At 35.7% G+C, this 14706-nt stretch overlaps 1 protein-coding gene across 1 annotated transcript in view; it reads left to right on the top strand.

Annotated features, from left to right (window-relative positions):
• Klhdc10 (kelch domain containing 10) overlaps positions 1 to 14706 on the top strand; it is a 62853-nt gene that overhangs the window by 34896 nt on the left and 13251 nt on the right. Inside the window, exons 3-4 of the mRNA XM_048786650.1 lie at positions 12345 to 12566; positions 13982 to 14136. Coding sequence (XP_048642607.1) covers positions 12345 to 12566; positions 13982 to 14136 — 377 coding nt within the window. The remainder of the gene's footprint in view (positions 1 to 12344; positions 12567 to 13981; positions 14137 to 14706) is intronic.

Raw genomic sequence — 14706 nt, 5'->3', positions numbered from 1 at the left:
TATATATATATATATATATATATATATATATATATATATATATATATATATATATATATATATCAACTGCCATAGATAAGAAGTAAAAGCTGGATGCACTGGTATGTGTGCCTGTGGTCCTAACTACTTGGAAGCCTGAGGCAGGAGGATCACTTGAGCCCCAGAGTTCAAGGCCAGACTGGGCAATGTAGTAAGATCCCATCTCAAACAAAATAGAACAGTTCTATTAGTTCTGTATTGAAAAACTGAAATATTTTATTGCTGAAATAAAAATTAGAGGTTAAATAATAGTCATGCTTAAATCCAGTCACTTTCATGAAATTAAAATAAAAGAAATATGCAGACCATGAAGTAAGAAAACCAATAGAAACTACATGAGGAAAATTCATGCTTTAAGGATAGATCTAAATGATAAAAATCCATTTCATAGGAAATTGAAAGTAAAGATCAGACTCTTGAAGGAAGAAAATACAGAAAAAATATTTTCCGATACTAAAGAAAGATTGAGTTTTCAAGTATGAAGGTTGTACCAAGGTCCAAGCTGGAAAATACAAGAACAAACCAACAAAAAGCACCGTTCTGTATGTTACTGAACTGCTTATGATTCCAGAGGTAGAAAACAAGTTACATAGAAAGATAATCAGACTGGCATTGGTTTTCTTACCTACAGTATCAACTGCTAAAAGATAAATATGTTAAGTGTTCTAAGTGGAAATTATTTAGGAGATCAATTTTTTACCTAGCCTCACTAATATTTTAGTGCAGGTCAGATCAAAGTAAATAAGAACTCTGAAAGTTTATGACATATACACATTTTGGGAAAAAAATATTTGAAGAGATACAGTAAAGTGAAAAAAAAAAAGATTTGGATATAAGTAGCACTAGTGGGCATTAAAACAGTACAATTTAGAATTGCATCTGAATAAAGATACCATGAAGCCTAGTACAATAGTTAAAGAGATATCTAAGAATATAGCAGAATAATACGAGTGTGTGTGTGTGTGAGAGAGAGAGAGAGAGAGAGACAGAGAGTGAGTATATATATGATATTTTGTAACTAAAACAGATTTGGAGTATTAATATTAAAGATCTTATACTTGGGGCTGGGGTTGTGGCTCAGCAGTAGAGTGTTTGCCTCACACGTGTAAGGCACTGGGTTCAATCCTCAGCACCACATAAAAATAAATAAGGTAAAAGTATTTTGTCCATCTACAACTAAAAGAATATTTTTTAAAAAAAGATCTTAGACTTTTGGTTTTAAAATATACAAATGGGGATGGGGTTGTAGCTTGGTGGTAAAGCGCTTGCCTAGCACATGTAAGGCACTGGGTTTGATCTTCAGCACTACATAAAAATATATAAATAAAGGAATTGTGTCCATCTATAACTTAAAAAATTTTTAAATAAATAGATAAATATACAAGTGTAATATCTACTTATTAAAATTTCAAATAATATGGAAAGAGGGTAAAAGCAAGCATCCTTATTGCAAGTATGCACACACACACACACACACACAATGAATTTGTACAAATCAGTGAAAAAAACAAAACTATCTTTTTTTTTTTTTTTTAAAGAGAGAGTGGGAGAGAGAGAGAATTTTTTTAATATTTATTTTTTAGTTCTCGGCGGACACAACATCTTTGTTTGTATGTGGTGCTGAGGATCGAACCCGGGCCGCACGTATGCCAGGCGAGCGTGCTACCGCTTGAGCCACATCCCCAGCCCCAAAACTATCTTAATAGAAGAATACCGAAGAGATTTGAGCAGACAGTTGCCCAAAAGGAAAAATCTAAAAGGCCAATAAAAAGACTGCCATGACAATAGCAGGTATTGGCATGGGTGTAGAACAGCAGGAGTAGAACAGCAGGAATTCTCACATGCTACTGGTGGATGTATAAATTCATACAACCATGTTGACCTTATCAAGTAAAATACAGATTTCCATTAAGATTCAATTCTATTTCTAGGTTAATAGGTAAGAGAAATGTGGGCCTATGTACCTGAAAATATGTACAAAAATGTTTATAGCAACATTATAAGCCACAAACTTAAAATTATCCAAATGTCCATTCACAAAACTTAAACTGAAAAAGTAAATTGTAATAGATATTCATATAAAGAAATAATATTTGCAATGGAAAAACATTGATGAATCTCAAAAAATTGTGGACCATGCATAGTGGTGCTCACCTACAATTTCAGCAACTCAGGAGGCTGAGGCAGGAGGATTGAAAATTTCAGGCCAGCCTCAGCAACTTAGTAAGACCCTGTTTCAAAACAAGAAATAAAAGATCTAGGGATATATTCAGTAACGCATCCCTGGGTTCAATCCCTGGTACCCAAATCCCCAAACTCCATAATCACAAATTTAAAAACCCAAAAGAATACATATTCTATCATTCCATTCAAATACACTTCAAAACAAGGCCAAAATAAAAAGTATTATTTAGGGATGCATATCTATGTTGAATAAAGCTATAAGAAGCTTGACACAGTGATATATGCCTGTAATTCCAGCTACTCAGAAGGCTGAGGCACGAAGATAAAGGGCCAGTCATGGCAATTTAGAAAGATCCTGTATCAAAATGAAAGAGAAAAGGGGTTGAGGATGCAGTTCAGTGGTAGAATCACCAGCACCCCCCCACACACACACACACACAAAGTTTTATGATAAAAATCTCCTTTAAAAGTTACCTCTAGGGCTGGGGATGTGGCTCAAGCGGTAATGTGCTCGCCTGGCATGCGCGGGGCACTGGGTTCGATCCTCAGCACCACATAAAATAAAAAATAAAAGATGTTGTGTCCACCGAAAACTGAAAAATAAATATTAAAAAATTCTCTCTCTTCTCTCTCTCTCTTAAAAAAAAAAAAAAGTTACCTTTAGTAGTGAAGGGGGTGAGTCAGTGAGTGTTCATATCAAGAAGGGCAGGCAAGGGGTTCCAGGTGCTGTCAATAGTCTGTTTCTTGATCTCAAGAAACACGTTCCCGTTTTAGTGATTTATTAAACTCGACATTTATGTGTTTTTCTATTTCTTGACCTAAGTGATGATTACATGTTCCTTTTTAAATAATATGTAAAATTCTACGTTTATATATACGTACATTTCTATGCATGTGTTAAATTTCACAGTAAAAAGGAACTAAATAATAAAAGCAAGGTCTTTTTCCTGTGTGCACAACTTACTCCCCTTTTCAGAGGTAACCACCATTAATAGGCCTGTTTCTTTGCAGACATGGTTTATTCTAAACGTTAATAGAAAATAAAACTTTTGTTTTCCAGAATGCATTAAGATACATATAAGATGTCAAGGATACATTTAAATAAAAAATAAATAAATAAAAATCAAATGGAGTTTATCTGTGGATTATATTTAAAGGAAAAAGTGTGATTTTTCTGATATCAAAAAAGCATTTAATTAAGTTTGATATTCTGTGTTCATTGTTGAAATAAAGGTAGGCCCTTATATATGCACTCTTCAAAACAAATTTTATTTTTATTTTATATATATATGTATGTGTATATATATATATGCATACATTATATATGATACAATACCTTTATTTTATTTATTTACTTTTATGTGGTGCTGAGAATCGAACCCAGAGTGTCACATGTGCTAGGCAAGTGCTGTACCACTGAGCTACAACCACAGCACCAAATTTTATTTTATTTATTTTTATTTTTAAATATTTTTTAGTTGTAGATGGACACAATACCTTTCTTTTCTTTTCTTTTCTTTCCTCCTTCCCTCCCTCCCTCCCTCCCTGAGGATGGAACCCTGTGCCTCACACATGCTAGGCAAGTGCTCTACCACTGAGCCACAACCCCAGCAAAATTTTATTTTTTAAATAACCATACCCTTGGTCTGGCATGGTGGCACACACCTATAATCTAGCTACTGGGGAGCCTAAGGGGGGAGGACCACAAGTTTAAGACCAGCCTCAGCAATGTAAGATCCTGTCTCAAAATAAAAAGAACGGGGGATGTAGCTTAGTGGTAAAGTGCCTCTGGATTTAATCCCGTGTATGTGTGTGTGTATAAATTAATTATAAATTGATAATTTAAAATCAGTTTATAGGGCTGGGGATGTGGCTCAAGCGGTAGCGCGCTCGCCTGGCATGCGTGCGGCCTGGGTTCGATCCTCAGCACCACATACAAAGATGTTGTGTCTGCCGAAAACTAAAAAATAAATATTAAAATTCCCCCCCCCTCTATCTTTAAAAATAAATAAATAAATAAAATCAGTTTATACATATATTTGTAAATTGATAAAAATGCTGGGGATGTAGTTCAGTGGTAGACCATTTGCCCTAGCATACGTGAGACCCTGGGTTCAATCCTTAGTTCTGCAGACAATAACAACAACAACAAAACAAACATACCTTTTCTGGTAAGGAAAAAAATTCATAGTCATCTAGGTATTGAAAAAAATTATTGTATTGTTAACATGTTTATAAGAAACCAATAGCCAACATCATATCTAACAGTGAAACATGCAAATATCTATCCTCATTTGAAAAAAGAGACAGAAATGCTCATTGTCATCTCCACTATTCAGCTAGAGGTTTCAGCTAAAATAACAGAAAAAAACCAAAAGGGGAAAAAAAGTAAAAAGGTCCATATATTGGAGAGAAAGGGCTGAAAATCATGATTAATAGTAATCTGATTTGATTTTCTACCTATAAAATTTGAGATAATTAATGATTGCCACTAGAGTTCAGAAAATAAAACATTTTTAATTTAATTTTTATTCCATAAATTGTAATAAAAATTACAATTTCAAAATGGAAGAAATATCAGTGGAGTAGAGAAAAAGGTGGTTGAGGGGGAGGGAGGATGGATGGGATATGGAAGAAGAGTGGAATGAATCTGACCTAACTTGCCTGTGTACATATATGAATATACCACTGTGAATCTCACCATTATGTATATCACTAAATTTTTAAAAAGTAAATAGCAGAAGGATCCGTAGAGTAGAGGGAAGGGGATGGAGTGGGAGGAGGGAAGTAGTACTAAGGACTGAATTAGAGCAAATTATATTCCATGCTTTTATAATTTATGTCAAAATGAATTCTAATGTTATATATAACTAAAAAGAACCAATAAAAAAACTGCAAGAATCATAAAAAAATTTCTGTACCCTTCATCCAGACTTCCCAAATGTTAACATTTTATCTCATTTGCTTTATCCTGTTCCTTCTTTCCCCTTATGCATAACTCATAGGAACATAAACAGGCATATATGTATTGTTTTTCTGCTTAAGCTATTTGGGAGTGAGTTGCAGTTTCTTAGGCTTTGCCTTCGTGTGTGTGTGTTTGTATGTGTGTCTGTGTGTGTATGATTGGGGGTTGAACCCAGGGTCTCAAGCATGCTAGGCAAGCACTCTACCACTGAGCTGTATCTCCAGCCTTTTCTTTCTTCCTTCCTATTTTTTCCTCTCTCCTTCTCTTCCTTCATCTCTCCCTTTTTCTCTCTCTCCCTCTCTCTCTCTCTTCTCTTTTCTTCCTTCCTTCCTCCCTCCCTTCCTCCCACTCTCCCTCTTTCCCTTTCTTTCTTTCTCTTGATAAGTTACCTAGCTGGCCTCAAACTTGCCATAGAACTGCCTCAGCCAATTGAGGAGCTGGGATTACAGATGTGGACAATGCATTGAACTCTGACTTAGTCTTTTTTGACATTGATATTTTTGAACAATTATAGAATAGTCTATATACTGGTTATAGACTGTTCCTTAGTTTGGGCTTGTCTGATGTTTTATCATGATTACATTCTCCTCATGCATTTTGGGCAGGACTACCCCTGAAGTAATGCTGTGCTCATCTTATTGAAGTGATGTTGACTGATTTGTCCCATTACTGGGGATGTTAACTTTGATCACCTGGATAAGATGCTGTCTGCCCAAGGCACTTTTTATAGATTTAACAAACTGAAATTCATTGCAAGAGTAAATGGAAAAAAATAGCCAAGAAGTTTTTGAAAAAAGTAATAGGAAATTTTGTCCTACTCAATATTGAAAGATACTTCAAAGCTATAATAATTAGAACGGTCGTTTAATGCTATAGAAATAGGTGAATGGACAGTGAAACTGAATAGAGCCCAGAAGCCAATGTATATATATATATGCATCATTTTAGTAAAGGTGCACCTAGAGCATGACAGCTATCTCAAGGATGCTTTGCTCAGCACTTGAAACTAATTTATGCTAACACTACAGTTTGTGATAGCAAGTTTCTTTTATTGCTGCTGTCATAGACAATAAGATAACCGTATCCTAAGAAGCTAAGAGCTCTTTGTATATGCATCTCATACTGGATGTGGAGCTCCTGTGGTAGGAGACGCTTACATAACCAATAAGTAATATTGTGGGCTAGCATGAATGGATTGCTTTGGTCTTGAGCTGCCTGGGCTCTGGGAGCAGTAAAAAATTCTGCCCACTGATTGAGGGCAGGAGTCCGCTGAACCAGGCTTCCTTGGCTTTCCTGTCCAGGCTTCCAGGGGCACAACTGAAGACGTGTCTTTTATTGGAGAGATAATGGTGTATTTGGAAATAAGTGACCAATTATATATCTTTAAGCCATTTTGTATTTATTTATTTATTTATTTTTAATTAGTTGTTGATGGACCTTTATTTTATTTACTTGTAGGTGGTGCTGAGAATCGAACCCAGTGCCTCACACATTCTAGGCAAGCGTGCTACACTGAGCCACAACCCCAACCCAATATTTTGTATTTATAATTAGTACTTTTAGCAACAAAAGTTTTTTTATTTTTATTTTTTTAAATGGCCTCAGCACAAACGGTGAATGGCACATTTGGAGGTGGCTATATCTTTTAAGTAACAGACTTATTAAGCAATAAGTGTTATGTGCTACTTTATCTGTAAGCTTCTACATTTAAGATTGTGATGTGGCTTTATACTTATTATATATATATGTGTGTGTATTTATATATAATTTAGATTATATATACATGTACATTCTTTAAGAGCAGTGAATTTTGTGCCCATGCTGATTAGACTTGAATATTAGGAGTTTCCTAATCCTACTTTAGAACCGTGAATTTATATGGAATAGGGATGGCATTTCAAGTGAGTGTAGTAGAGATGGCTATCCTTAAGTGGTTTGAGGACAATAGCCTATCCATTTTTTTGGATAGGGCCCTACCTCATGTAATACTAAAAAAAAGTTTTGAGTGTAAATTTAAATTCTGAATATAAAATCAAAACTATGAAATAACTGGAAATAAATAACTATTTTATAATGGTACATATATAAATAAAATATTAAAGCAAGGGAGCTATAAAAAATTGAGGGATTCAATTACATAAAACCTCTGTATGCTAAAAAATACCATAAACAAAATTAAAAGACAAGAAGTAAGCTGGAAGAAAAAAAATAATTTCTTAAAATCTGTGAGAAGATAACCTAATAAAAAAAGTGGGCGAAAGATATGATAAGGCAATTCCTAAAAGAAAAAATATAAATGGGCCAGTAAACATGTGAACTAGTAAAATCAGGGAAACGCAAATTAACCTGGCATCAATTTGTGCTCATCAGATTGGCACAAATGAAAAGGGTTAAAGAGGGCGTGAATAAATAGATATTTCCATACACATTGCTGGGAGTATAAATTGGTCATCTTTTTGGAGAGCAGTGTAGCTCTATAACAATATTGTGTCTGTAATAATTTCAAATGGGTATTCCCTTAACCCAGAAATTCGACTTCCAGGAACACTCATACATTTGCATATGAATATGTAGAGAAAGCTTTGTAATAATGAAAACATTGAGAACAACCTAATCATCTGTCATATTATCTCAGACAGCTAGTTTCATTCTGCCTCTGGGCTAGAAATTAAAACCTATTTCCCTGGTTACCATAAGTTCCTGCTTACTCCCTGGGGTTAAGAACAGTGCCTGCGAATGGAAAGAGAATGTGACTCAGAGAACCCAGGTACACAACCCTGCAACTGCCTGGTCTCCTCTAGCTAGTGAGTTTACCTCTGACCCTGGTGTGGTGTCACATGCCTGTAATCCCAGCAACTCAGGAGGCTGAGGCAGGAGGATAGATAGTTCCAGGCCAGCTTCAGCAACTTAATGAGACTCTGTTTCAAAATAAAAAAGGCTAGGGATGTAGCTCAGTGGTAAAGCATCCCTATGTTCAATCCCCAGTAATCCTCCCAACTAAAAAAAATGTTTATCTCTGTGTATAGATAATTTTTCTTTTCATTTTGTTGGTGCTGGGTTTGGAACCCAGGGTCTCACACATTCCAGCCAAGTACTCAACCACTAAACCATATCCCGGCACACACATACTCCCCAGCCTCTGATGATTGAACTCAGGGGTGCTCTACTACTGAGCTACTTTCCTATCCTTTTTCCTGTTTTTTTATTTAAAACAGGATCTAAGTTGGTAAGGCTGGCTTTAAACTTGTGATCCTCCTGCCTCAGATTCCTGTGTCACTGGGATTCCTGGTATGTGCCACCATACAGGGCTCTAACCCCATTTTTTTTTTACTTCTGTTTTTTTTTTTTTTTAGGTGTAGTTGTACACAATAACTTTATTTTATTTATTTATTTTTGTGTGGTGCTGAGGATTGAACCCAGGTCCACACATGTGCTAGGTGAGTGCTCTACCGCTAAGCCACAACCCCAGCCCCTACTTCTGCATTTTTTAATAGGCATTCCCAAACCAAGTAACCCAATTCTATGGGTGATTTTATTAACAGCAAGGTAGTTTTTAAGAAAGGGATTTGTACATGGAGAATTTGGGAGAGCATTCGGAGACCTACTTTAGACTCTAAAACCCAGTTTCATTTTTGTCAATGTTGAGGAGCATATGCTGTATTCCATATAATGAAAATTAATGCTTAATATCCATGGTATTCACCCTGACAAATACCTCTGATTTATTAAAAATGAAGTGGCTCTCTAATATGTTAATCACTCTTGGCTATAAATATGAGAAAGAAATCTAGTTTCTGACTAGAAAAAGAGGAATGAGTCACCTGTGTACTCCCAGCTGTGAAACTCCTTGACAGGATGGTTAACATTTATCAAACATAGATCAGATGCTCTTTACTCAGTAGTTTAATTTGCATAGATCATGAAATTATTAACAGAGGCCAATAATAATTGGGTTAGACTTGCACTGTCCAATAGAAATATTATGTGGGCAAAAAGTTTTGTAAGTAGCCACATGAACAGTAAAAAAAAAAAGTGATGTATATTTGAGATATTATTTCAACATGCAATCAACATAAAGACTAGAATTTCATTTTCTTTTTGGAGGTCTTTGAAATCCAGTGGGTTTAACGTAGTCTCAGTTGGACTAGCCACATTTCAAGTGTCTAATAGCCATATGTGGCTAGTGCCTGGCTATGGCATTGACCAACGAAGGGCCAGACTGTAAGCTCTAGAGGACATAGATAGTAATTGGTTTATCATTGTATACCAGGAGCTGGTATACCATAGTACGTAGCTGCTGTCCAATAACATTTTTTAAATTATTTTTTATTTGTAGTTGGACACATACCTTTATTTTATTTATTTTTATGTGGTGCTGAGGATCGAACCCAGGGCTTCACACATGCTAGATAAGTGCTCTACCTCTGAACCACAACCCCAGCCCCCAATAACATTTTTGACTCAATGAGTGGATGAATGAACAAACATAAAATCATTATCTCATTGACTCAACTGTAATCCATGTGACTGAGTCATGTTTGTTACAGAAATAATTGGTAGTAAACGTATAATACCTTTCTTGCTGTATGGTCATTTAGAGAAAAATCTAGAATATGTTGTATTTCTTTTCATATTTGCTCAAAAATAGCTTTAAAAATTATCTACTGGCTGCAGATAATAGAACAAATAACAGAATTCTTTGAGTTCCTTTGAGTGTAATTGTGATTGTCTTGATATTAGTTCTTGGAAGCATTGCTGTCTTTTTTTCCCTGCGAGACTGAGGATTGAACTCGGGGCTTTATACATGTTAGGCAAGCACTTCATCACTGAGCTACATCCCTAGCCCATTATAAAATTTTATTTTGAGACAGGGTCTCACTAAATTGGCAAGACTGGCCTCAAACTTGCCCATTCTCTTGCCCCAGCCTCCCAAGTAGCTGGGATTATGGGCATGAGCTACTACACCTGATTTGCGTTGTGTCTTGAGAAGACCATTTCATAATCTAATACCTATCCCCTAGATCATATCTTTCTCTCCCTTCCCCCTTCTCACCTTCTCTTTCTCCCTCTCTTCTTTTTTGGTTTGGTGGGGGAGATTGACCCTATGGCCTCACACAAACTAAGCACATACTCTACCACTGAGCCCCATCATCTGTCTCTTAAGCGTAATAATATCAAAGTCCACAGAGAGTGGGACACTGTTTTGATGATCCCTGTCACTGTTGACTTTTACCAGAATTGAAGTCAACCAAACTTTGGACCTGTTAATATATCTCCAACTATTTTAGGTGTTGTGGGTGATATAGGATAATTATTACACATGATCTTTGTCTTTGAGCTTATTCTCTATTTGGAGAGGAAAACAAGCTGATTAAATGAGTAGAGTAGAATTAAATGCAAATTAGCTGGTTCCTAACTTTGATCAGTGTTTTTCTTTGTGCCTAGGCTTGGTTATAGGAAGGTGAATACAAATACTTTCCTCTTCCCTCAAATAGTTCACAGCCTTCTGGAAAGATGCATATTTAAACCAATACACATTTTAACATAAATAAATCTGTAAAGTACAGTAATAATATCCCCACATATAGATGAGGAGGCTGAGGCTCAGTAAAGGTCAGTGACTTGCTCAAGGTAGCAGACAGAAAGAACCTGGATTCAGACCTGGATATGAGAAGGGTACTTGGCTCTTTCTTCCATACCACACTCTTCTGTTTTCAGAGCCCTAGAAAGAGAAACTGAATTCTTCATTTAAGGTAAATTGTGGCTCATTGGTAATTACACCAACTGATTTTAGTTTACTGCATGTTATATTCATGTATTTACATGGTTATCTTTTTAATTGTATACATCTACCTTAGAATATGAGGAGTATGGTCCCAAATCAGAAGGGCCCTAGGTCCTTAATGAGAAAGGGCTGCAAGGGATATTTGGAGGCATTTTATCTACTAGGGACTGAAGGGCCAGGCCAAGAATAAGGGAAGGACTCTGGGTTTCCCAAAAAGAGGGGCAAGAGAGAGAAAATAGGCCTTAAAATCCTGGGCCAAGGTCTTGGTCTTTGAGCAGTAAGGAACCATCAAATTTTTAGTTGCTCTAGATCTGTGCAAAATTTCTTTTCAGTTCTTATTTAAAAGCATACCCTAGAAAGTGGGATTTTGATTTTTAAAAAATAATGTAAGGCCTATATTAGGTTGGTGATGTTTATCAAATGTCTAACAGTACCCTACATATTAATTAATATTATACTAGAATCTATTACTAACATGTGAAAGTAGGTTAATCTTTAGGATAATAGACAGCTACAGTAGTGTATTGTTCTATCCCATATATATTTAAGGATCTTTGTTCTATAGTTCTTTAAGGGTTTATGTGGATTAATATAAAAATTTGTAAGGATAATAGAAATAATATAAAGTTTTGGGGTTTTTTTTAACTCTAAAATAAACTTAAAGTATATTTTAGTGAACTAGTTGATATAATTTAAACCTCAGAGGGCTTTCAAATATAAATTATAGAAATATCTTTTCTTAGTCTTACTTTTAATAGAATGAAAAATATTATTTGAGATACATGTAAGGATATTCTTTGTTAAATATCTGGAACTGTATTTAAATTTAAAATTTTTCTTTGACCCCTTGAAAGCCAGTTTTCTTTTAAAGTATATAAGTATATATTGTGGAAAAATCATAGATTTATGTGTGTGTATTTTTATTTATACATGACTCATTCACATTTGTGGTTATATTTATGTAGTTCTCTAATATTCACAGTTTAGTTTGCCTGTGTTTTTTTCTCTAAGGAAATAAGAAATTTATCCTGTTAGTTTTTAGATTACCAAGCCTCATTTCTTTCTTTTCTTGAAAATTCCAAGTTGTCAGCCATTTTCTTGAGTTTATCATGCTATGCAACCTTCCTTGGGAAATATCTTTTTACAGTTACTAAAATTTAAAAGTAGTCATATGAAATAAAAATGGAGACTAGCTCCTTAAATCTTAAGTAGTATGTGCGAATGTATAAAATAACCTAAACAAATGAAAAGTACATCCATGTTATAAATCTTACCTGATTCCCTTTTAAAGCTCAAATGGTTGTTATCCAGTTTTGTTTGTGCTTTCTATCTGGTGGGCCACTTGTGGAAAACGGTCTTCTTCTCTCCTAGGCCACAGACCTCCACCAGCACGCAGTGGACATCGTTGTGTGGCAGATAATACCAATCTGTATGTGTTTGGAGGTTATAACCCAGACTATGATGAATCGGGAGGGCCAGATAATGAAGACTATCCTCTCTTCAGGGAGCTTTGGAGGTATCATTTTGCAACAGGAGTATGGCACCAGATGGGCACAGATGGCTACATGCCCCGGGAATTGGCATCTATGTCACGTGAGTGCAAACAGTTTTGAATTTTTTATTTTATGAAATATCTGAGAGTCCAGGTTCACTATCTACATGTTCCTTGTTAATAATTTATAACATTGTAATATGTTAAACCTTTTAAATATGCATTTTACTCTGGTAATAATATAGCGTGGTGATTTAGAATTAAGTCCTGAGTTTGAATCCATTTATATATCATTTTACTGCCAGATGTTTTAGCTTTAATTTCCTTACCTATAAAGTTGGATTAATAATATCTCAGAGGTTTTAATAAAAAGCATCATAATATGCAAGGCAAAATGTATTCAGAGATCAATAAATGGGGTTATAATGATGAGAGTAAATAGCTATTGAAATACTTAACACACATTATCTGTTTAATCCTTACAGCATCCCTGTGATGCAGTTACTACAGTGATTGCCATTTGTACAAATGAAGAAACTGAGACTTTTAGAGAGTCCCTAAGGTTAATGGTTAAGAGTGAAGGTTCTGGAGCCAAACCGCCTGGGATTAAATCCCAGCTTGGCAAGGTTCTTTTTAGGAAATCCTCAGCAAGTTATTTGAACTGCTCTCCACCTCTGTTTAATCATCTATAAAAATGGGAGAGATAATAATAGTTCCTGCCTCGTAAAGTTGCTGTGAAAATAAAGTTAAGTTAGGGAAGTTAAATATCTTCTGAAGGTCACAGCCAACTCTTGCTGGCTCTAGAGCCCAGCTGTTGACCACTATAGTGTATCAGTTTAAAATATGTTTTTTTAAAAAAGCCACTGAAATAATTCAGTGGTATTATTTTGAGAGATGGAGAAAACAGGCATGAGAGAGAGAAAGAAAAGGGGGAGAGAGAAAGGAGAACGTGTGTGTTGGTGGGGTGGCAGGAACAGAAGAGAGAGTGTTCCCTACAGGATATTAGTATGCAGTATATTAGTATAGTAGTATTTGATAAGGGATTAAGATGTCAGAAACCACAATTTAAATGTGGAGATCATTTCTCTGACACACACTGAATGATCCTGTACTCTCTTCATCCTGAGTCCCCTGGGGTTTATGATATTTTTGGTTTTCCTCTACTTTATCACATACTTGAACTGTCTTGAGCAACAGTGGCATATTATAGTTCATAGAACTCAGCATTGCTGTATACATGGCATTTAATAGATTTCATAGATACATACTGACTGTGTTATCATACTCCTAATGGTGAAACTATATGATATAGTCCACACAGTATGAATTATACCTTTTTCTGCAGAACTTTATAGTAGTTAGATGTTGGGTTGCTAATTAGATAAAATAGCCAATGGTTGGGCTAGCTTACAAGATCACTAGACATTTTTTAGTTTTTCAGCTATTCTGAGTTTGTGTGGGAACACATTCCAGGTAGCCAGCCAATACATAAATGGAATTTGTGCTTCCTTCTCAGTTGTGCTGCATGGAAACAACCTGTTAGTGTTTGGAGGTACGGGCATTCCATTTGGTGAGAGCAACGGCAATGATGTCCATGTCTGTAATGTGAAGTACAAGAGATGGGCTTTACTCAGCTGTCGGGGGAAGAAACCCAGTCGTATATATGGACAGGTAACAGTCTGGCCAGTTATTGTGGTTGTATGTTCATATTTTTCTAGCGGTGTCAGGATATTTATATTGCCACTTTTTTAAGGGGGATGGTTACTGAGGATTGAACCTGGGTTGCTCTACCACTGAGCTACATACATCCCTAGTCCTTTTTTGTTTTGTTTTTAATTTCCAATTTTGAGACAGGATCATGCTAAATTATTGAGGCTGGCCTTGAACTTGCAATCCTTCTGCTCCAGACTCCCGAGTTTATAGGATTACAGGCATGCTACATGCTGCTGGTCTTTTTTAAAAATGGAGAATGAATTCAGTATGATTAATATTTGATTTTTCAGTTCTGATGTGAAACTTTAATTTTGCCATTTCTCTCCTTTTTCCTTCACTCTTTGTTTCTAATCCAGTTTAGGGCCATCATCTAGGCCTGTTTGGAAGTTTCTTTAAATGTTAGAACCTCACCTCATCTCCACACCAAATGAGAGACTGGGCTCTAGGACGGTCTGCAACCTGTCATTTTTAGAATGATGGGCGAGAAGGCTCTTCATAGAATCCTAAGTAGTACAGTAGATGATCCCT

This window comes from Marmota marmota, unplaced genomic scaffold, assembly GCF_001458135.2.
Source record: "Marmota marmota marmota unplaced genomic scaffold, marMar, whole genome shotgun sequence".
Taxonomy (NCBI): Eukaryota; Metazoa; Chordata; class Mammalia; order Rodentia; family Sciuridae; genus Marmota; species Marmota marmota.
Note: the sequence above shows the minus strand (reverse complement) of the source record. Positions and strands in the feature narration are given on the sequence as shown.